Source organism: Hippoglossus stenolepis, chromosome 7, assembly GCF_022539355.2.
Source record: "Hippoglossus stenolepis isolate QCI-W04-F060 chromosome 7, HSTE1.2, whole genome shotgun sequence".
NCBI classification, from domain to species: domain Eukaryota; kingdom Metazoa; phylum Chordata; class Actinopteri; order Pleuronectiformes; family Pleuronectidae; genus Hippoglossus; species Hippoglossus stenolepis.
This window is the reverse complement of record NC_061489.1, coordinates 12,387,435-12,411,533: the sequence shown is the minus strand read 5'-3', so window position 1 is coordinate 12,411,533 and position 24,099 is coordinate 12,387,435. Positions and strand designations below refer to the sequence as shown.

The 24,099-nt window shown below is 43.0% G+C and overlaps 1 protein-coding gene across 1 annotated transcript in view; it reads left to right on the top strand.

The window, feature by feature from the left end:
• The window catches only part of nexmifb (neurite extension and migration factor b), a 55,521-nt gene extending 33,095 nt beyond the window's left edge, over nucleotides 1-22,426 (top strand). Inside the window, exons 2-3 of the mRNA XM_047340709.1 lie at nucleotides 9,021-9,151; nucleotides 14,904-22,426. Of these exons, the coding sequence (XP_047196665.1) occupies nucleotides 9,070-9,151; nucleotides 14,904-19,198 (4,377 nt within the window). The 5' untranslated portion in view covers nucleotides 9,021-9,069 and the 3' untranslated portion in view covers nucleotides 19,199-22,426. The remainder of the gene's footprint in view (nucleotides 1-9,020; nucleotides 9,152-14,903) is intronic.
• The last annotated feature ends 1,673 nt before the right edge of the window (nucleotides 22,427-24,099 follow it).

Sequence of the window (24,099 nt, the reverse complement as noted above, 5' to 3'; positions counted from 1 at the left end):
CTTCCACAAACAGACAAGCGCAGCATGCACACACTCGCACACACACACGCGCGCGCGCACAGTATATATACACAATATTGAACACAAACACACGCCTGCAGAGTGAAAGTCAGACTCCTTGACAACTGTCAAAGACACAACCTGAGCCAAATGCCTCCACATGTTCATTTGAAGTAAGGAACACACATCCACACACACACACACACACACACACACACACACACACACACACACACACACACACACACACACACACACACACACACACACACACACACACACATTCTGAGGAAAAGAAAAGCGGTGGCCCTGAAAATGGCATAAATGTCAATTATTCTTGAGCGCATGCGAGAGAGGTAGAACAAAGTGGTGGTAATACAAAATATTGATCACTTCAACGCATAATGTGTCTGACAGGCATTGTTGTGGCAGAAACAGGCATTGACTGAGTGCCTTGGCAGGCGTGTAAACCTGCAGGACATTATGACACTGTATTCGCACTGATCACTGCGGTGTAGTTGCCCTCCCCCCCACGCCCACACACACACACACCCAGCCTGATTTAGATTCGGCAAAGCAAACGAAGCGTAGCCCTAATAAATGCACCTGTTGGAATTATGATAATTATGTATCTGATGGCTGACCTTTCTTCACTGCTGCAGTCGAGATTATTTGATGCATGTGACGCCAGTATGTGTGAGTGGCTTTGTGTGTATCAGTCAGGAGTTTGTAGGGTTGGTCATGATCAGTAGTTTTGGCTCCGTGTGTCTGGGGGGTGGATGCATCTTCTGTATTTATCCGCACTTACTCATACATCAGCATCTTTTTAACTGTACTGAGTGGGAGCGCTGTGTGTGTGTGTGTGTGTGTGTGTGTGTGTGTGTGTGTGTGTGTGTGTGTGTGTGTGTGTGTGTGTGTGTGTGTGTGTGTGTGTGTGTGTGTGTGTGTTTGTGTGTGTATGTGTGTGAGCTTGTGTGCAGAGGCTCATTAAATACGCAATGGTTTCATAAGACTAACCCTTCATGAGCAGTGGATGGACCAAACATAGATTTGCTCAAATGAGCAAATGAATCTGTAATTTGAAAGTTTATGGCCTCTTGTGTGTGCGTGTGCGTGTGAGGATGTGTGTTTTGTGTTAAAAGAATGTATGAACATCCAGCGCATTTCCAATATCTGCGATCAAATAATTTAGCTTTACATGCCTCACCCAGATTTCCTCATGCTCTGGGTGTTCTTGGCTTGTTATAGCAACCTCAGGCAAGTTAAGATGTATTTTTGTTAATGTCATCACATTCACTGGGTACTGCCGTGTTCTTTCATGTACCATGAGAAGATATCTGTACATGGGAGCAGGATATATCCATGTGTTAGTGAGGATGCCATTGCTTCTGTCTCATTAGCGGCAGTGCTGAGGCCCTGAGCTGCTTCTCGTGCTCCATTGGGACGGCTGATGAGGCCTGACTATGTGACCTTTAACAACCTAATCAACTTTTAACACCTCGCCTACTGGCTGCCTTATTGCCATTCTTCTCTCTGCCATTCACCGGCAGGACCCCATCCCCATCGAGAATCTTTTTTTTATTATTTAGGCAGGAGCCTTGTTTTGACTGATCATCTGTGCAGGTATGAATGAAGCAGCACTGTAAACACATGCTGCAGCAGCAGCAGCCTCTGGAGGCACACAGTGATGTATTGTAATCGTCTGTCTCTCTTCTCGTTCTTGACCTTCCCTCCGCTTAGTTCTCTCCTCTTATCTCTCTCTCTGTCCTCTTCTCCTCGCTGCTGAAGAGCTCAGCCTGTGCAATGATAAACAGAGAAACAGACATAGTTATCAGTTCGTATATTGCAATTTAAAAGTCAGATGTCATACAGCATGTTTCTGCACTGGACAAGAAATCTACATGAATTGATTATTCATTACATGTTGTACCCTCTTGTATTATGTCTTTAGTTTGCAGCATGTATTTAACCAGCTTAGTCCCATTGTATATAAAGATAACTTTAGTATTACTAATCTAACAATTCATTTATATATTTCATGATGACAAACTGATAACAACAAACATAGTTCGGCATCTTCAATCTTCTTAATCTGAACAGCTGCTGCAGTTGACTGAATTGATAAATGATATAAATGCACTGCAGGGGCATCATTTAAGAAATATTTTATACGTTATATGTTTAAAGCACCAGTGTCTCACAGTTTTGACAAGGCGCTGAGGAAAGGAAATGTAATTTACATCTGTTCAATGATTAATAGCTAACAAATAAACAGACCTGAATTGGGGGATTCAAATTAAAAATACTAAAATATAATCATAATGATGCAATTACACCAACACCTGTGAAATAGGGCTATAATTGTAATGCAGTTTTGTGTAATTGTTACTCTTTGCCATAAATACTGTCATTGTGAAGAGACAGAACCAAAAATGTAATTTAATACAGCACAAATTATCCAATACTCTCCAGTCCAATCCAATTACATCCTCATAAAATAATATTACATGTGTCGTTATAGTATTGTCCCTTGTTCTGACTTGTTAGCTGGTGGACGGGAGACATAAGTTGCACTTTATTTGCTGCCAGTTTATCATATGATATTTAATGTTTTAACAAAAAGAATTTGGGAACTTTGGGATTTTTTTTTTGTTTGAACTTTTATTTTGTTTAATTTGTAAGTAGTTACCGTCTTGATCTTGTTTATCCTAATTCTACCAATCCAAAACATGCATCAAATATTAGCTTAGCATAGAAAGTTTTAGATAGATAGATAGTTTCTTATGCCTTAATGGTCATATAAGGATCATTTTTCAATATTGACGTACTGGAGAATCCTTGAGGTTGAAGGTTTATTATAGATCTTGGCTGCAGCTTTTAGAGAATTGGCAGGAAATTTTGATTTTTCCTGTTATCACATGACCAAAATGCCTCATTTGCATCGTGTGTGATTCACAAGACATAACCATTGATCCAGTTCGTAACAATATTCAAAGACCATTGACAAGATCTCCACAAATGAGGTGGTGAAATCCTCCTTTAATTTGACATTAAACTGAAAAAATGTCATCAGATTTATGCTGAGAGATAAGTGAAAGCAGATGAGAGAGTCGTCTCCGAAGCCACATACTGAGCTGATTAAATCCTGAGAGGAGTGTCAGTCACATACTATATCTCACCAGTGCTACGATCTCATTAAGAGCAAAATACTAATAGGCCGAGAAGCCCCCTGAGAAAAACACTATATGAGGCCAGCACCTTCACTCTGCGGCAGCTGTGAGGCCTTGTAGGTGACGGTGGTTACAATTGTCGCGGTCTGGATCTGCAGGTTGTGCTGATAAGAATCAAGCTCTATAATCCCAATTCATACTGAATCTCTCCCTATTAGATGCTTCCCGGGCTCCTCAGCCGCCCGTGATTGACGATGATTATCTCAAGCATATTCCATATCTCTGCCATCACCGGGGCCATGTCAGGGATTTCAGGTGTGGAGGTTTGATCAAATACAGCAGCAAACATCTGGCAGAGAAGGTGTACAGTACCAGACGCAGCTGTAGAAGGCACCGTTGAATTAAGATATACAGATAAGGATGTTGGTTTTTTTTTTCTCCCTCTCCCTCTCGTCATAGGTCAGAGACAAAATCATTGAGATTTGTCTTCAGCTGTAGTAATCTTCATGGCCGAGTCAGTCAATTGAAGCTTTGTGTTGAGAAACAAAAACACAGTCAAGATTCATGAAATACCTACAAACTTGAGATGTGTTATGTTCCTGATTCACTCAGCCAGCACTTCAATCAGGTGCTGTTGTTCTCTTCTACATTTTTAAAACATTGATTTTATTTCTGTAAAGTTGTTTTCAGATTACAAAGAGGTTTACAAATCATAAATAACGTGATTAAGTATTATCATTAATTGACTGTTATTGTTAAGTTCCTGAATTGTATAGAATTCTGTTTTAAAATGATGTTGTCCAAATGACTCTTAGTAAGTCGGAGCAAAGAAAAAAATTATAATTTAAGGCCGCTATAATCATGTGTGTGTATTGAAATGGGTCAGTGATAGTGAGGAACCCCATCTCGACAATTCACCTCAGCTCCAGGGAAATGTACAATGTCTGTTAACTTAGGTTTTTTTGTTTCTTGCCCAGCACCAAACAGCAGCATTTAGTGAATAGGTGGTGGATGTACAGGGCCTGTTTGGATTCGGTGCCTAATCTCTAACCGATTCATCACATTTCGACAGCCAAAGACCAGCTGGTCTGGAACCAAGAACCATTTAGGTCAGGGGCTGGGGTTGGGATGAATGTGACTAAAACTGTAGCCACCTTATTGGAAATGTTCAAAATCAACATTAAGATAATAAGATGCCTATGTAGGCTTGCAAGAAACAATATTTTACCATTAGTGTTGTGCTTGGTGCAAGCATCGCATCAAAGAACTTGATATTTACAGATATATACATTGAAAATCTGACTTGGCTTTGATGACTGACACTAGCAGCCCAGTGTTAACATTTAAAGAGTCAGATTATTATCCCTTAGGAGTTGGTGATGAACAAAACTAAGCAAAAAGAGTGAATATTGGAAATGTTCATCAACACAAGCATGACTTTAAATACATACTAATCATGCTCCATATCTGCACAAGGTATTTGACATGCAGCTTGTTGCTAACTTGAGCAACATATCAACTCCATAAGGTAACAAACAATATATAAGCATGTGTTTTATAGATTGTTTCGCTGCCCTCAAGTGGCCACAACTATTAAGACAGGTTTAAGTTTGTGTTTTACATAAGTAGAGGTCAGTTCGATGTATTCCTGACGTATGACTTCTTGAGATATAGCAAATTGATATAGAAAAAGCTGTATTAACCAGCCCTAACTACAACTGCTGAGGTGATGCAAAGTGTTTGATGGGATCTGCCAGAGACAGTGCTGCAGCTTTGTGGTTGGCTTGGTGAGTCAGAAGAGGAGAGCTCTGTTGCAAGGACAAGTGTTGAACTGTCCTGACCTGATGAGCCGTCGACAGAACTCTTTATCTTTGTGAGAGAGAAGAAGAAAGACAGTTAATGTCTCTTCTGCAGCAACTAGGAAACAAAGACGTAAAAGACGTAGAGGGCTACGCAAGAGGTCTGTGGCCCGCTGATATACTAACAAGAGAATCTCAACAATTAGTCACTGACGGGGACGAAGAAACAAATGAAGTGGCATGATGGATCAGTGGGCAGCTTTGTTGTCTGATCTCCAGACAGCAGAGGTCTTTTTTGTGGAGTTTGCATGTTCCCTCTCCATTATAGTACTGCCCTTGAATCTGCAGCTTGTCTATGGGTGTTGAAGAAATTACCCTCCTCACAACAGTAGAACAAGTTGAATTCAGAGACCTCGGCATGTGTAAAATGTGCTCGACATTAAAGACACCTTATTCTACTATAAGGATCTCAGACCTTCACATTCGCTGTGCATTTTTCAGTGGAAGTTTTCCTCCCAAACATAGAAATTCTGACCTTTAGGCTGAAAGACAAGTTCCTACCTGCTAATATGTGTCTATAAAAAGTTCTGCTCTATAATATTTATAATTACTAGTGCAGTGCCCATTCAAAACATGCCTATGTGGAATGGGTTAATTTTTTGCTTTGTCGTTTTGCTGCCTGCAGCCTTTGCAAAATACTCATACAAACAACTTCACACTGTGCTTTACATTACATGCTTTTATCCAAAGCGACTTACAATTAGCATCCATTAGGGGGCAATAGGGGGGGTTCAGCATCATTTTGTGTCTTCTTTGTGTATGCCAATGCTTTTTTATCATGAGATATTTGTTTTCTTCTTTTTTTTTCACTTGTGGCCTTGCATGTTAGAGTCGTCATCAACATTCGCTCACTGTGAATTCTGACATTCTCCGGAGTTTTTACTAGTGGGCTGGCAGGAGAAACTCTACTCATACAGGCCCTCCGGAGGATGTAAGGAGATTTTCCGGGGGTTCGGTGTATGTCTGAAAGCAGCTTTAGATTCCCTAGAAAAAGTTTGACGTTGCCATTAGACTTACTCGGCGCCTGTGCATGTATTTGATCTGTTCTTCTCTCTCCTGTACTGCTGCAGGTTCACAGGCTGAAGAGTGTTACTGTGAGTTGCGTGTGAGGCAGATTGCTTAGTCTTTCTGCAGCCAACCGGTGGACCTGCTCTGAAACCCTATACCTGTGCTGAAAAGCGGAGTCGCCATTTCAGCGCTGTCTGTTTGGACCAGTGTTCCCTGTGGCGCTCTGCCCTCTTTGAGAGCTCGGCTGTTGGGGATCTTTTCCTTGGCCCCTGACTGTCTCCCTACGTTGACACAATGAGCCTTTTGTACCTACATATGCTACTGCTGTGAGACCTTGCTTAGTATTTTAAACGATCCCACTCCAGCCATCCCTCCTGTAGCCGCTTCATTGGAGAGAAATGCAATCGAATCGAAGAGAAATGCAGTGAAACGAGGACCCGGAAGGAGGCTTGCAGGAATTTGATTGTGGTGCTGATAAGTTCCATATAGCACGAGTAAACATGTTCTTATCTTGTTATCCAGCTTGCACATTAACACATGGTGTGTGGAGGAGGGTTTAAAAGGATAAATCAAATCCTAATTACTTTGTTTGGCTTTTTCCCACTCTCTGCTCTTTGTCTCTGTTTCTCTTTCGCTCCGTGCAAAGAACCCGGCGCACATGCAAGAACAATGGAGGGGTCAGAAGTACGAGCTATTTCCCTACACCTGCTGAATGCCCCAGAAATGAGTGCACAGTGATTACGTGCCCTAATGTGTGGTGTTTAAAGAGCGGTTTCCTGCAGCAGAGTTAAATGGTGGTGCCCTCTGTGAAGTATTAATGATGTGGATGGATGAATCAGGTCGCCGCAAACCCGTTGATGGCAGCCGCGGCGCTCTCTTAAAGCTGCACCCAGACATCAGGCTTAACCGCTTGGCAAATTGGACATGCTTGTTGGCTGTAGCTCCAATTTATGTGCACTCTCTATTGCAGTAAGTCCATCTTCATTATTGAAATGGCCTCTCGTCAGGTCTTGACAGAGTGGTGGAGATGGTGAGGGGAGGGAGAGATGGGGGAGCATACAGGAGAAACGTGAATAATGTGGAAAATAAACACATTTGAGGCGCTGGAGCTGGCTGGCGGGAGGGGGTGTTGGGAGTGTTGTGAAATTCCCGGCTTTCGTTCTCTCTCGCGGTCTCCCTCCATCTCTCCTCCTCATGTGATTGTATGTGCAGCTTCTGCCAGTGGATGCTGATGCTGTGGATCCTCAGCCTTGGGGCTTTGTCTAACACACATGCAATTGGGCATAAACACACACACACACACACACACACACACACACACATGCAGAGACCTTGCTACACAACCACAAGCAGCTCTAGGCGCTGAGCTCTGGCAGGACCTCTGTAGCCTGACCAGCAGCCCAGCTGTGTGTTGTGTCACTGCCACTCCGGTGACACACTGCTCGGTGGCTACAGCCTATTTTTAATAGGGTGCTGCTGTGACTCTGTTATTCCTCGGAGTCCTTGGGATTGTTGCATTGATGAGGCCGGGCCTAGCTCATCTGGGTCAGCCAGTTCAGGAGGAGATATCCAATTCCAGTTAATGCTTTGTCAAAATAGATGTCTTTATTGCCAGATGTAGACTTTCGGTTTCTCAGTGTGTTGAAATGGTACAACATGACCTCAAAAACCATCTCTTAGTTGGGTTCCGGCTTCAGGAGTAATAGCGCCTCTCTGTGAGGAGAAGAGCAGGTTCCGGCTGGGTCTATCTACAGGGTCCCTGTACCTGCTGCACACATGAGCAGATGTGATGGCTCATGAGGTAATTACCCACTGAGCCGGTGTGTCTGCAACTATAAGCTGAAGCAGGGGCTCCCTTCAGGTAGCTCTCCCGCTCAGGTCAGCGAGCAGCTAATGACATTTAGAAGCAATAGGATGAAAGAGATGGCAGTTGTTTGTAGTCAGCGGCACACTACCTTTGTCTTATTGTCTGCCGTCTGTCTTAATCTCCCAGCAACCCCTTTCACACCACAAGGAGATCATGTTATTAGATCCCCTCCCCTGGCTCATTTGTCATCCTGCAGCACCACTCCTTCAGAGAAGGACTGCAGCAGCCGAAAGAAAGAAAACAATATAAACAGGCGGGAGGCCACAGCATCAAATCTTCATCATTTACTGGCCCATAGTCGCTCGTAGCATCATTATTATTTCAGGAATCACACTTAGGAATCACACGTATAATGTGCTTTGCCTTCCCTGTGCCACCCCACCCAATTTCAACAGGCTGACAAACTTCAACCCCTCTTCTCTCTCTCAGCCTTTTAACGCATTGCTTTGTATTACATTGTACCTGCACTGCATCCTGCCACATATGCACTCCATCATACCCACCCCCACTTTCACAATCACTCGCTACAGTAAAAACTATTGTTAGTGTTCACAGTTTGCTGTCACCGCCTCAGTCACATCTCTTTAATCTCTCTTCTTTGAGCCGGGTGGGTTTTCATGCCGCCGAGGTGCACAGAAGGGAGGGAGTCGGCTAATTACAATAAACAAATATGCTCAGAGCTGCCTATGTCAGGTTCGCATAGGTTAACAACTCTTCTATAAATGTTAAATGAAGCTTAAAATAGGATAGTATGGCATACAGTTGCCATAGTGATCTCGGCTGTGATTCTTTGTGTACTCTCTTGGTTGACAAAGTTTGAATTAAATTTAGACACAAATCGGTGATACGCAGGAGAAGTTAGGGATTGTTTGGTGCAACGAGGGCTTGTTCGATGGCTCTATTATGTCTGGAGCTTTTTCTGCTTTTACTGCAACAGTGTGTTTGTCCCCATGTCTAGTGTTGTGTCTTTGTTGTAATGAAATCTAACTCTGTTAATTTTATTCCGCATTTGACATGTGGCAGTCACCCATTAACGATTCCCTTCGTGCTAACGTCTCTTCTCTCTCTCTCTCTCCCCCGTCCCCTCTGTTTCTCCCTGGCTCTCTCTTTCAACAGGTGGGACAGTCAAAATGATGCGTAGGAGGTGCAGCGCTGAGTCGTATTGATGGATGTGTTAACAGACAGCGGTCTCACATTGATTGTGAAGACTTCAGAACCAGAGAATGCAAACGTATTGGAGAACACAGGTGAAAACTGTTCACTTTTCAGAGTATATGTATAAATGTATTTGATTGATCAAAAGCATGACGTTAAATCCATATAAAGGGCTTTTTTCAAATTAAGCCACGCAGATGAAAATGCAATTTTTTCTTTTTAATTCTTTGAAAAATATGCTTTGAGACTCAGGTGTTGACCTATGAGGAAAAAAATGTAATCAAGCATTCATTAGAATAAATGAAAGCTTTATAACAGATTTAAAACTTTTAAACTGCAATTTGAAGTAGCTGTCTAGAATTAGCTTTTCACTCTGAGTTCTCTGAGCTCTTTGAAAAGATACAGGAGAAGGTGAAACACATCCTGTCTTTAAAAAAAAAAGGAAAAATGGAAAAGAAACATTGGATGAAGCCTTTTTACGCTATTGTTAATCCTCTCTCCTGATGCTTTCACATCTCAGAAATCTACCTTTTAGCATAAAAAAGGTGAAACTGTGAAAGAGGATGCTGCAATTAATTCTTTCCCATGCACTCACTCACGTTTATTAGCACAGACAAATGAAGGTTTCAATGTAAGATAAGAAAAGATACGATTTATTGATCCCAAACCAGGAAGATTCACTTGTTACAGCAGCAGATAGTCAGAAGTAGGTAGACCACAAATATGAATAAAGGATAACATTTTATAAAAATATAGAGAATACGTACATACTATAACTTTTTTAAATGTATTTATAGAGAGATGTACTTGAGTAAAGTGCAGTGTCACAGGATGATGGTACGAGGATGTATACTGTATTTGCCCATTATGTAGCTTATATTGAAATAGACTTATATATACAGTATATATATAGGCTGTTATAAGTATATAGGCAGGTATGTAATACAATATCAATATAAGTATAAAAATGGTATGCACTTTTTATATTGAATCGGAATAATTTCAATGAAGTGTAATAAGATGCAGTATTATATAGTGTATGTAGTATATACTATTACTATATAAATGTAACACCATTTAGTCATATTTATTTGTAAAGTTTTTTAAGTATTGTTAGCTGCCTTCTGTGAAATCTTAGTATGCATCTTAATATCTCCATGATGTAAAAAAGTTAAAGTTAGCCCGGGGACATTTGCAGTACAGTCCGTTCTGTTCACTGGACTAAAATCCTCACTGTTGTTGTGCATTTTCCAAGACTCATTCAACCACTGCCTACTGCCCCCTATAGTTTACCTCTGCCAAGCACCACTGATCCTTAGATGAGGGTTATCTCAGTGTTTCAGCTCTGGTCAGGCTCAGTGGGGACTGACTGGTTCCCACTGTGAGAATCACACAGATTATCCCCCAGCACTAGTCTGGTCCTATGAGGCAGTGAAAGGGAAAGAGAGAGAGAGAGGGAGGGAGAAAGAGAGCAGGAGAAAAGAGAACGGTGAACGCGGCGCCATTGAGCAGGAATAGGGCAGCTCTCTGAGGAGGATGGCCATGAATCATGCTGCAGTTACTCACCACTTATTATGAACATCCTGTACAGGCTGGATTGATTCTACCCCACAACCACCGCCGCAGCCGCCGCCATTCACAAATTGTCATATAGTGGAGTCGGAGCAAAAGGTAGCAAGCGGCTTCTGTGGCCGGCCCACCAGCTGGATGAGTGAATGCCCCGGGTGGCTGAGCTGCAGAATGGCTAACTCGGCGTTTTGCCACTGAAAAAGCCTCCGTGTAACAGGGATGAGGAGCAGGGAAGTTGGAAGGGAAGGAGATAGCGACCAGAAAAAGGGAGGAAGACAGGATGGAGAGGGGATGGGAATGAGGAAAGAGGAAAGAGGAATGATTTCAGAAAGCCATTAAAAGGAGAAAAAGGCGACTGTCAGCTGTTTTCATTTGCACTGTACTTTATATTATGATAATTGAGCTTTTTCATTCTTTCCGCCACATGGAATGGAAATGTGGAATTTATCATATTAGTAGCAGAGGCAGATCATAGACATTTCTTTCAGTGTTTTTTTTATGTTTGTCTTATTTGTATAGTGATGAGAGGAAAAAGTACGAGTATATGTGCATGTGTGCACGTGTGGCTGTGAGTGCATGCGTGGCGTCTGACACACTAATAGATGAGGCCACAGACGCCAACTTGTCTCTCTCCTCATGCCCATGACCATGTCCCTCCACATGGGCTCGTCTCCCTGCAGGCACCTCCCTGCAGGCGCCGCCTGGCACAGGGCGGCTTACCTCAGGTGGACGGAGCCCCGAGTATCATGGCTGGAGAATGGTGGTGGGTTGGGGGGAGAGCTCCGAGCGCTAACTGGTCTGGTATGGGCTAGTTTGGCTGTGGTCGGGCTGTCTAGCATGGCTGGACTTGGCAGAGCTGGGGATCAGCAGATCACCACCACCTGCCAGCAGCTGGTGTCCTTCCATATGTTCACTGGTGGATGCCCATGCCAGCTTTCATGAGCTGTGTGACATCCAGGCTCGCTTTCTATTCGAGGAGCACGTCTTCTGATAACACACTTGTGAAATTTGAAAAGAGTTTGAGTGATCTCAAAGTCAATCAATCAATCAAATCTAATTTGTATAGCCCATATTCACGAATCATAATTTGTCTCAATGGGCTTAAGAAGGTGCGACAGCCTCTCTCTATGAAGCTTGTTTTCCATTTATTAGCACATGAGCTGCTTTTTCTGTACGATACGATATTGAAATCTGGCAGCAGTGAGAGTTTTGGATGTTTATCTTGTTTGCATTTGTCGGAGTGACATTGTGCTGTACTGTATCAGTTAATATGAGGCTGCCGTTCCCCCTTTGACCTCCAATGTCAAACTCAATTTGTCAGCTACAGTCATCGCTGTAAGAGCTAGTGTGTATGTGTGTGTTTGTGGTTGTGTACCTGTCTGACTGACTGATCTGTGGCACATTCTGAACAGCTGAAGAGCTAATGGTCCAGCTGGAGACAGATGGCCTCTCGATAACACTATACCCCCCAGCCAATACTCGCACTCTATCTCACACACACACACACACACACACACACACACACACACACACACACACACACACACACACACACACACACACACACACACACACACAGCAGAAAAATTGCATGCACGCACACATGGGATAGGATAGATTGTTAATCCATTATAAACCCTGAGGAAACACATTTCTCAATATGAGTTTAATGTTTCACAGCAATTTTGAACAATCTTTTGGCAACATTAGGAGGCAGCTTAGGTTTCATGCAAGCATGGGGCGAGAAAGGAGGTTAATTTCTCCCATTTTGTGTTATTTCTCTTACTCCATCTGTGTCCTTGCTTTTTTGGTAGAGTTAATGAAAGAGACGTTATCAATTCTTTATATTTGTCTTATGTGAGAACTGGTAGATTTTAAGTACTCAGATACCAGAAATCGAATTAATTATTAGTTATTGTTGTCTTGCAATGTATACACTCAGAGCCACACAATACAGTGTAGCCGGTATACCCAATGTGGAATAGGATATCTGTCCCGACTCTCCACAGAGAACATGTGTCAGTAACATGTTTTGCTCGGAGGTCATTTTGGCTCGCAGATTGAAGGGAACCGATGGCAACCGCCTCGCAGTGTCGCTTCTGCAGCCTCTGACACGTTGTTGCAACAGTTTCCTGAGAGCAAGAGGGAAGGTTTTCTTCATTAGGGATGACAGTAGCAAAGTTCTTTGCTTTTAGTAGGCGTTCTGGTTGCACCAGTGCGTCTGCAGGCCGCAAAACCCACAGAGACACGCTCTCAGAAATTTAATTACCTCGTCAAATCACTCTCGAATCATAAACATGTTCAGAGATTTACTCGCCACCAATACAGCCATGTTGAATACTCTTTTTTAAGCTGTCCTCCCCTCAAGAATTTATCATTACCTCAGCAATGATTAGGCGCATTCATTCTAAAATGGGGGGAATTTGCTAGTTAACCTCAGTGAACATATTAACTGCTGTGGTTTGTTTTTCAGTTTTAATTTTTTATTGGCATGGTTTTAAAGAATATGCGCGAGGCAGCAGCTTGGGACTGTAGCGGGAGGCAGGTGTAGATGATATTGGTTATACAGTCTCCAACATATGGGCCTGTCGTGTCCCATGTGTACGTACCTGCCTCCTCTGCTGTCATCTAATTATGCAGAGCAAACAAAGCTATCTGCCTGCTGCTACAAGCCCACTTCTGTGGGTTTTGATTGTTGCTCATCAGATGGATGTCTTCAACTGATTAAAACCTCGTCCCAATCGACCTCTAGAAAATCACCTTTCACTTTTAGCCATCACTGCCTGTTGCTGGAAATCGGTGTAAATTTGGGGTGTCTTGTTGCTTAAGAGAAGAGCTGCATCTGCGTCTGTACAGATGAAAAGCTAAAAGGAGGGGGAGGTAAAGCAATATGACTGCATTACTTTAATCTACTGCTCTTGTGTCGGTGAGGAAAAACATACAATACCGCAGTGCTGTTGTTGTTGTATATTGATTTTATCAAGGAGATGATTTCTTTACTAACATTATTTTTAGTTTGCTACTTTAGAAGTGACTTTTCCAACTCTCTCCATGGATGAGAGCTTTATTGAACACAAGATAATTCAAACCATTCACAACTTTTATCTATTGAAATAACTGTTACATAACTGTACAATCAAAGGAATGACATTGATCACTTTTATCTTTATCTCTCACATACCGTACAAAGAATGCTGCAGGAGATTGTCCAGATCAGACAAAATCACCATCACCGAAATCTCTTACGTCACGTTGTCTTTCCATGTTGTCATTTTCTTCAGCATCTTCTTTGTGTGTTGTTCCTCTTGTTCATTCTGAGTTTTTTATATTCTTTTGCTCTCATCCCATTTATGTCTGTATCATTTTAGAAACGTCATCAATGCTCCCTGCTTGCGGTGAATTCTTTGGACAATATCCTGCCATATTCTCACAAGGGCTCACCTGGACATTCTCCTGACATTTTACCAGAAGGCCGGCGGGTCCAGAGAGGGTTCGCAGCAACTGAATCACATTCTCACATTCTCACGGCCCCTCTGGATAATTTATAATATTCAGAGTTCAGTGCATGTCTGAAAGCAGCTCTACACTCATGTGGATGAGGCCCCCTTTCAGGAGTTTTTGTTTCTGAGAATGCTGCAGTGCTGCGCCTCTAAGCGCATCATAAAGCTAATGATTTTGTTGAATGTTGCTGAACTTCTAGCAGCTCTTTATCACTTTCACGCGTTAACAGGATGTGTGAGATTCATGGGTCTGTATTTATACAGCACTTTTCTAGTCTTATAAATGACCACGCAAAACGCTTTTCAATACAGTTTTGTTATCCGCCCTTTCCCATACATCATCCAGTGCTGGCACAGGCGTCAGGGGCAGAAATAAGGGGGATCGAACCGCCGAATTTATGCTTAGTGGACGGCCGCTCTATGTCCTGAGCCACAGCTAATTTGGTGTGAATTTATAATGGCCGTGTTAGCTCTTGCCCAGTCTCGACTTTCACATCTGAAAATCAAACTGTAATGGGTAGGAAGTTGTCATTACCCAACTTGACATTGCTAATACCTCTTACTGAATCTAATACCAAAACTGACTTATTAATGTTTAAAGCTGGCATCACAAAGTGACACTTTGAGCTCTGGGGGGTTAATTTACTGTAATTGCATTTCAGCAGCCCAGAAGAAATGTCAGTGTAACTACAGAACAAAAACAATGTAATTTAACTTCTGACTTATGGTTCAAAGACGTGAAGGAATTGAGATCTTTTCTTATTTTTTCCCTCAGGGGCATGTGAGCAGAGTGGTGATCTGAGTCTGTGCGGGCTCGTTGATGCTGCTCTCCCTCCATCCTCACCCCGACCTGCTGCAGAGACGTCACAGCAGGCCTGTCCAACACACCAGAGGACCACACCTACACCGCCAACCCTGCCCCTGCCCCTGCCCCTGCCCCTGCCCCTGCCCCTGCCCCTGCCCCTGCCCCTGCCCCTGCCCCTGCCCCTGCCCCTGCCCATTGGCACTGACCCCTCTCTTGGCCTGACAGCAGCCCCCTGCCCTGCCTCCGATGACTCTACCACTGTAGTCCCCCAAATTCACCACACTCCCACTCCCACTTCACTTCCCACTCCCGCTGTGAACTCCTGGGGATCAGCGGGAGACGCCCAGAAGACTCCGCATCCGCTGCCCATTGCCCTTCCTCTGTCAGCTACAATGATGGAGCCTGGCACTGTGTCTGCCCTGACAGAGGAGTGTCTTCTTCAGCCTTCACGCACCTGCCTTGGCTGCTTCATTGAAACCTGTGATGCTACTGACCCCAATTCCATCCAGAACCCACCGCTTGACCCTGACACTAGCCCAGACACAGAGACTGGGCTAAGTGTAAGGATAGGGGATGAAAGCCGAGAGGACTTCTCAGACATTAACAACATCAGCATCCAGTGCCTGAGTCATGCAGGAGAGGCAGTGAGTCACTTTGGAGAACAGCTCCTCTCTGACCAGCTACTAAGCTTTCCTCTGCCGAAAGCCCCAGGTGAGGGCAAGAGAGTGGATGGAAACAAAACAACGGAGGATTGTGATGATGCAGAGGATGATGCAACAACTAAGAACTTGTATGAGGGACTTTTACTGGACAAAGTGAGCGGAGAGGAGGTCCTGTTGGCTAATGCCGGCCAGGACTGGGGCTACTTTGAGTCCTTCATCAGCGAAAGTAAGATGGAACTGCTGGACCTTTGTTCTAAGAATGAACTGTCAGTCAACCTCTTCTCTGAGGAAGACGTGGACAACCTCTTTGATGATGAAGATGATGATTCAACTTTAAGCAGTGATGTCTGTTCGCTGAAGATTCGTTATGAGTCTTTCCAGGACAACATGAGGGAGAAAACAAATGTGCTCCAGGAGGAGACACAGTTCAACTTCTTCCCCAGTGTCCTGGCTAACTGTGCCAAGAAAGAGGAAGGAGTGGGCGTCCTGAGGAGGAGTGCTGAGGAGCTTCAGCCCAAAACTGATGAGCTCATCCTGGAGACCGGACAGGAAAGAAAAGCTGGGGACTGCAGTGGTAGGAGCCCTCTCGACGGCTCCCAAGGCTCACCCATGTCTACTCCCAAAGTCAATTACTTAATGGACTTCAATTCCACGGAGGAGTCGGGAGAATTCAGTGATGACAGCTCCTGCACGGGCTCCTCCTCAGACACTCTGCAGGAGGGCAAATTTAAAAAAGGCCACTCAAAAAGATTCCTCAGCCCCTCCAACCCACTGAACTATGGCTTGCGCTCCAAGAGAAAGGTTAGATACAGCGATGATTACTTATATGATGTTGACTCGCTCGAGAGTGAGAAGAATGCTGAGAAAAAGGAGAAAGCTCCTGCTGGTCAGAAAGAGGAGGAGGATGTGGACTGGTGCCCCAAAAAACGACGGAAATCCTGTCGCAAGGAACCACCCGTGGTCATCAAGTACATCATCATCAACAGGTTTAAAGGAGAGAGACTCATGTCAGTGAAACTGGGAAAGTTAGACCCTTTGGATGCTACTGTGAGCTTAAACACAGACACAGTAAGCAAATATGAGAAACTGGCTCCTCTGAAGGATTTCTGGCAAGAGAGGCAAAGAGAGAGACAGGAACAGCTTAAGCTGGCTGCCAGAGATAAAAAACAACGCAGTTTTCATCTAAACGGACGCCATCATCGCCCTTTTAATTCTAGTCATCCCAAAAGGAAATACAAGATTGCAAACAGGCTTAAGGTTCAGAGGATTCATGCTGTGGAACAATCAGCAACAGCACAGGGCTCCGCTCTCTCTGATCAGGGCCAGGGAGGTGTCACTAAAGAGGAGGCCACCCCCATGGTAGGGGGAATAATAGCAGCTCCAGGCCTCCCAGTCACATTAGACACAAGCTCCATCACGCACACAGTCACAGCCAAGAGCCGCTCCCAGGAGAGGGAGGAGAGGGAGGGGAGGAGATTGGGAGGAAATAAAACAGTCAGGATAAGGAAATTCAAAAGCGAAGCAAGGCTGAGGAGCAAGAAAATGAAAGAGGCAGAAGGAGAGGAGGGGAGGAGTGTGACAAATGAAACGGATGCCTGTGTAGCTGCGGCACAGATTGAGAACCCGACTGCTGGGTTAGAAGAGGCAGGCATTAGCTCAACTACAGTCAAACCCCATTTTTCTGACAATACCGCCCCTGCTCACACATCTGAGGAGAAATTCTCCTTTGTTACGTCCACCTGCTCTCCTGATAAAGCTCCTTCCTCAGAGGAGGTGGAGACGGGTGTCCCTGTCATCCCGGGAGGCTACCTGCAGACCCTGTTAGATGCTACAGACTCCTCTGGCGGAGCAGCTATCTCTTATTTCCCCCAGCAGTCCTCTAGGCAGCAGTATCCTCTGGGGCTATCCCTAGAGGAGAAGCAGTTTTCTTCTCTGCAGCTCGCTCAGAGCTGCGTCCTCTCGCCTCCTTCTGAGTCCGAGCTCCAGCAGTCCCCACAGAACTGCCCCAGCTTCCCCCAGATGTGGCACCAGCAGCTCTGCGCAAGTCACAGCCAGAGCTTTGGGCCCGAGACCCCTGAAACTCCCATCTTACCCAACAACTTCCCAGGTGCCGTGCCCCTGAACGAAAACCTGCCAGTGTCTAACTACAGCCAGCTGAGCCCTGAGGCTGACAGGCTGCTTTATGACAAGAGCTACCTGACTGAGGCTGGGCTGCAGCCCGGGGCAGATGTGCAAGTGTGTCAGTCTGCCTGTGTGGACGGCCAGGTGCAATACCAGAGAGGGTCCTTGTGCACAGACAATGGCAGGCTCGTCAGCTATGACTCAGTGGGCTCTCTGTCAGCCTCCTCTAGCAATTACAGCTCCCTCAGCCTCAAGTCTTGTGAGCGAGAGGGTGAGGAGGAGGGCCGAGACAGCTTCTTAGCTCATTGCAGTCCAAAAGTGGTGATTCAGCAGAGTGTGGATGCCCTTACCCCACTCAGGGAGTCCTCAGACCTACTGGATATCTCCAACTTTACCCCTGACAAGTTTAGACACTCATCACTGTCAGAACTGTCCCCTCCTGAGACCCCCAACCTGTCCCCGCAGGTGGTGGGGCGTGAGATGAAGATATCGGGGAATGTTGGAGAATACCAGGATGTTAATGATATGACCATGGACTGCAATAGGGAAGTAAAGTGGAACTGTGATGTTATACAGCAACAAGAGCACACAGCAAATGCATACACGGTGGAAGACAGCCAGTTTCCACTGCACAACTTCAACAATCAGAATGTGTTATGTATAGATAAAAAGGAGCTGGGTGTTACAGAATTTGATGAACAGACTGGTGAGATGCTGACTGGAGCGAAAAGCATAAAGTCTAAGAGGAAAGGCAATTGCAAACAGACAGCTGCAGGACAGAGCCCAAAGAAAGTCCGGGCTCCCAGAGCTCCCAAGTCAGAAAAGGTAAAGACGCCCAAACAGAACTCACGTTCCACTAAAAAGATAAAGGCCATGTTAGAGGGCAAGGCAGCAAAGAACCAGGCAGGTGGTTGTGCCACAGGCCTGACTGACAGTAGCACCACTGGGGACTGGTCTGGCCCCGGCTGGTCAGAGAGCAACAATCTGGTGGGGGACGACCAGAGAGAATTCGAGGAGCCCTCCAATATCCTGTCCAACATTGTCTCTGGCATGGCTGAGGTCCAAAGGTTCATGATGGCCTCCATTGAGCCACTGTGGAATCCCATGTCGGAGGCCTGTATGCCCTCCGAGGCCAATAGCCTCAACCTAAAGACCCTCAAAATCTTGGCAGGCACAGAAGCGGACCTGAAGAAAAAAGGAGCTGTGCTCACAGGGGCTGGGAGAGGCAGAAAGGCTGGGGGAAAGGGAGGAAAAAACCAGGCCAAATTCAACCCCTCTCATCCCTTATTCCCTCAGCTAGCACTGGGCTGTAACATGTTTGATAAACCCAACTTTATTAACCCCGGGCCTGCGCACAAAAAGCTGTACCGCCACAAGACCAGTGCAAAGTTCCCTCGGATTGAGACACTGAAGGGGAAGCGAGGTGAGAGAGACCCAAATAAGGACATAGCACTGATGACCTCTTTTGAGAAACTGAGGTAATATTTTGTTATCAGCTGCTGTTGCACCCCCCTCTCACTTTCCCCCCACTACCTGCTCAGCCCTCCCTCCCAAGCATACCTACACTGACGCTATGCCAGAGCTGCATGAGTACTACGTTCCCCCTGACTACTCCCAATTCCTTTTAACCCCCCGAAGATGAAATTAATATCTGCATGAAAAACTTCTTGTACTTTGCAAACTACCTATTGAGTGATTGTGTCAAGCTTGATTGAGATTTGAAACGACCATGGCTGCATTTTTCTTGCTTTTGTTGTTTCTGCTTTGTTTGTTCTTCTTATAGTCGTTTTTTGGTTTTATTTTTGTCTGAAAAAAAAAAGAGAATAAGCCTTGAAAACAGTTCTGTCGCCTTTTTGAGAAATTTTGTTTTTGTATTTTCTCAGCAGAACTATCTCCCCTGAATTATGTATTTATTCCCCCTTTTTCCCTAAAGATGTAGCTATATACACAAATGCATTGAGTGACATCTACGCACCCCTCCTCATCTGTTTTTGTATGCAGAATATGGATGTCCTGTTGTTGCTGTCCTTCATACACTGCCTGGCTCATTTCAAGAGGGAAACCTTCAATTAATGAGCCCTATGTAAGCCCAAGACATCTTGAAAACACAAGATGGGACCATTTTGTATTGACGACATATCAGACAATGTTTTTTTTCCCTCCAAGTTGGAATGACTCCCCATTTTTTCCTTTTATTCTTTTTCGTCTGGGGTTTAGAGGAACTGGTTATCTAAATTTACATTTTTACGCCTTGCAAATTCATAAAAGCTCCACCCTCAGAGTATTTTTGTCAATGTTGTTGTACAGGGACATGCAATATTTGCAAAAAAAGATGATTATAATCTTAAAATCAATGTGCCAAAAGTAACAATGCTGTGTAAATGACCTCTTATATATGTGTGAATATTGGCTGTTCCTCTTTTCTATCCATTGGAATATTGGCTGCTCGGGCTGGAGACTCCTTACAGAGACTTGCCACTACAGGAATTCTTTATTTGGGACTTTTCTCTCTCCTCCGATGAAAGGCACCAACAGCTGGCAGTGGTACACCACCACTCACTAAACCAAATCAGAAAGACTCTGAATTCTCCTCGTTTCCCCCACTTTGTTTGCCAAATTCAATTTACCTCAACATCGCCTGGCACTGAGAAGCAACAAAAGAGAGGCAAAGGGGAGATGTGCTCTGAAGGCTACTGTAGAGGAAGAAGATGAAAAAAGAGATGTTCAAATGAGCTTTCTCTGGACCAAGGAGAGTGTAGTGCAGATGTTTGAGGGTAAGCTAGGAAATTATTGTCATTTGTCAGAGGCAGCGCCTCACTGAATACCTATTTTGTACTGGAAATTCAAGGTGGTTTATTACTCGTTGAGATTCTGATGCACGCATCAGTCATGAATGGATATTACATTTTTGCAGTTAGATTTAATGTGAATGTGAAAGCAGTTTTCAGTACAAATGGAATCAGTAATCTTGTAAATGAAGGAAAGCATGTCTTTAGCTCCACTTGGGAATCTTACTTCTATCTTACCTGAAACGGTAATTTAAACAGTAATGTTTTCTTAACATTCTCATGTAATTTATTTCTTAACGCTGCCATACTCAATAAGTTGTTTCTCTGGTTATTTTGGACCATTCTGTTTCATAATGTCTAAATTTAACCTAATTTTGAAGGTACCTTTCCTTTCTGTGTTGTCTTTTATAATCATAATCACTAATTTGGCAGAAAATATTGTCAAAGTCAAGGCCAATAAAGGGGAAAATTCTGAAAAAAGAAATCTATCGGTACGATCTGATCCAGTGGATTCCTGCGCCATTTATATTAATAACTTAGGGGATCATTCACCTCAACACTGCCCAGAAATAAATCAAAAATAAAATGGAGTTTACAATCATGTTTAATCTGCCATAAAAGTGTTTTTATAAGATAAAAATTGCACCTGGTTTTACAATTATACACTTAAACAATAGGCTTATATTTTATCTTTGAAAGTTTAGTATTATTTAACAAATATAGCAGTATAACATGAGACTGCATGGAGATATGCAGACAAACTGAAGCTTAATTTAAAAACAGGCTTTGTTACACTGGATATGGTAATTCTGACGCACACGTGATGGTAACTGATTGCTTGCATATGGCAGCATTCATAATCAATCTTTCTCTGTCTCTTCTCTCTCTCTTCTCTGCCATGATCCTTTGTTTCTTTTCTCCAGTGTATCAGGGTTAGGACCAAGACAAGCTGCTGATGGGAAGCTCCATGGGCTGCAAGCCCATTTAGTCTGCCTTCTCTCATTTCTGCCTATTGTCAAATTGAATGTACTTCTCTGAGTTCATAGTTTTTTTCTCTTTGTTTGTTTTCAAAATGTGCCACTGTTGAGCTGCCTCATGTTAATGGTGCTAAGAAAGCTGACAATTATTTTCGTTCTTTCCTTTTTTTTGTCTTTTTTTTGTCTTTGGTTTTTTTGTTTTCCCAGAGTTAACAAAAAAAGAAATGCAAAATAGATTAGGTACCTAACCCTCTTTATGAATGTATATTATACTGTTATGTTTGATGTATTCACTTCATGATTCTTTGACAATGATTGGAATTACTTTTGCTCTTTTCATTAAAAGATTACCGAGCTTTATATATACTGTCTAGAGTTGTTACCAGAAGGAATCTTAATGAACTCTTGACACTACAAAATCTTGTATATTTTTTGTGTGCCAATTTGTAACATATTTTGTAAGTGTATATTTTTCTTAGAAAGTGCTGTGAAGTATTTGTGTGTGTGAGTAACCTTTTATGCGCCTCTGTGGGCAGTGGAAAGGATATACAATGACAAGTTTCTGGTTTTAAAAACCAAAATATGAAAGTATCAACAGAAAACTAGAAATATTTACATTTTGTTGGGAGTTTTGTAATAAGACCATGATCTTGTTGTGAGAGTGTTGTGTTACTGTGCAAAACACAAATAAGCAAAGAAAAAAAAACATGAAAACTCAGAAAAAAATATAATTTGTGAACAATTTGCTGTTTTATAGATTTTCATGTAAATTATTTGAGTATTATTTTGTTTTTTGTTTTGTTGTAACTGTTGCAAAGGTTTTAAATATTTGTGATCAAGCCTGTATGGTGATAATGTAATATTGGTAACTTGCTGAGTTTTGTAATAATGTTTATGGAGTAAATATACAAATTAAAATAAGATTTTGAATGCTGCTTTCTGAAGAGAGTTGGGTTGTGTTTTTTACCGCCCACGACTTGCTGTAGCCAGTAACTACGGCATAAAATCTCCATACTATTAGCTTCTTTGAAAACAAATGTAGTCCATTCAAAATAACAATTAATCCTACAAAATGCTAAATTAATATTACAAACAGCTAACTGAGATGTCTGGAGTGAGGTGTAAGTGGCATATTATACCCTCCCTCTGCCACAGAGATAGGAATAAGGAAGAATATAATCTGCTGTATTCAGTGCCTGGTCTTTTCACAAAACGTGTAAACATAAATACAACTTCAACAATTCCAATTAGCCTGTCCCTATTTGTTACACTGGAAGTCTGGCTTTGGCTCATGTTATTTTAATGTCATATCTAATTAGCACTCAGGGCCCGGCATTGCTGGAGTGACTGCTCATCCATAACTCTGAGCTGGGCTGCAGTGGTCCACACTGCAACTCATTCTGGCATGCTTAATTGGAGCTGGAGATACTGTCTCAGACCATAAACAGATCCTGTGATGTATGCCTCCAAATTTGTCAGGTGGTATTAGCATTGTTTTTGTTCCCTAGTCACCCATAGCAGATAAGGGAGCAGGCAAATTATAAGACGGATCGTCTACAGCGATGGATGAGGTGCACCTGTGGTTATTATGTTTGTTCCGAGTTGTTTTGTCGGTGTGCGTTCACGTTGCATTAAGAGTCGTAGGCGACTCTCTCAGTAGAACAGTTGTTTATGCATTTGTTTTTTTATCATTACTGAGAAAAGTCTAAAGTAAAACACAACATATCTGCAGTGTTTTGTAAAGAAGGCACATAGTTACTTATTGAGTCAAATCACGAGAACCTAACACAATTACTCAAACACATTTTTTGTTTGGCTGGCACATTTGAAGAAAAACATGTATTTACATACAAAGCTTTTAGGCAAATGTGATGTGTAAAATCCAGTAATATTGAGGTGTAGTAATCCTCGATAAATCCTTAGAACAATAGCTCTAAGGCACTACTGAGGTTTTCAACCCCAGCCCATTAGCCTCTTGTGGTTTCACTGAAAGGTTATGTATTTCTGGGTGTTAATTAAATTGGGGAATTAAGTCATTTTCATGAAAACATCTCTGTGATTGCTGTAACTGTAGTTACAAGGTTAATTTCTTGCAGGTTTGGTTTAAAAACAGCCTGTGAGCAGATGCCCCCCCCCCCCACACACACACACACAGCTCAGGGGTCACGACTGTGTCTCTACTGACATGCTGATGAATCAATACTGTCCCACCTCCACCCACTCAAACTTCCAGGGCCTGCTATCAGCCTGCAGTGTTTCTCCCTCTAAAAATCTATAGTTCCAATTTTTTTGTTCATTTCATTTTAGAGGTATAATGTTGTTTATGAATTCTACAGATGAGTTGGATGTTATGACCTAGTTTGACCTTAACATTTGTTTTTGTGTGAGAATTAACAATACTATGTGATAGTGTTTGTAAATTGAAATTGATATCCCAATTTAGTTCATTTTAATTCAATATGTCATTACAAATATAATATGTCCCATGCTGTATTATGCATATGCTAATCTCAGATACAGATACAGCTACTTCCTTTGTCCTGATACCTAAATTATTTGTACAAAAATATTTTCTTGAATTTCTATTCACATAAAAATATTTTTGCTCATATAGTAC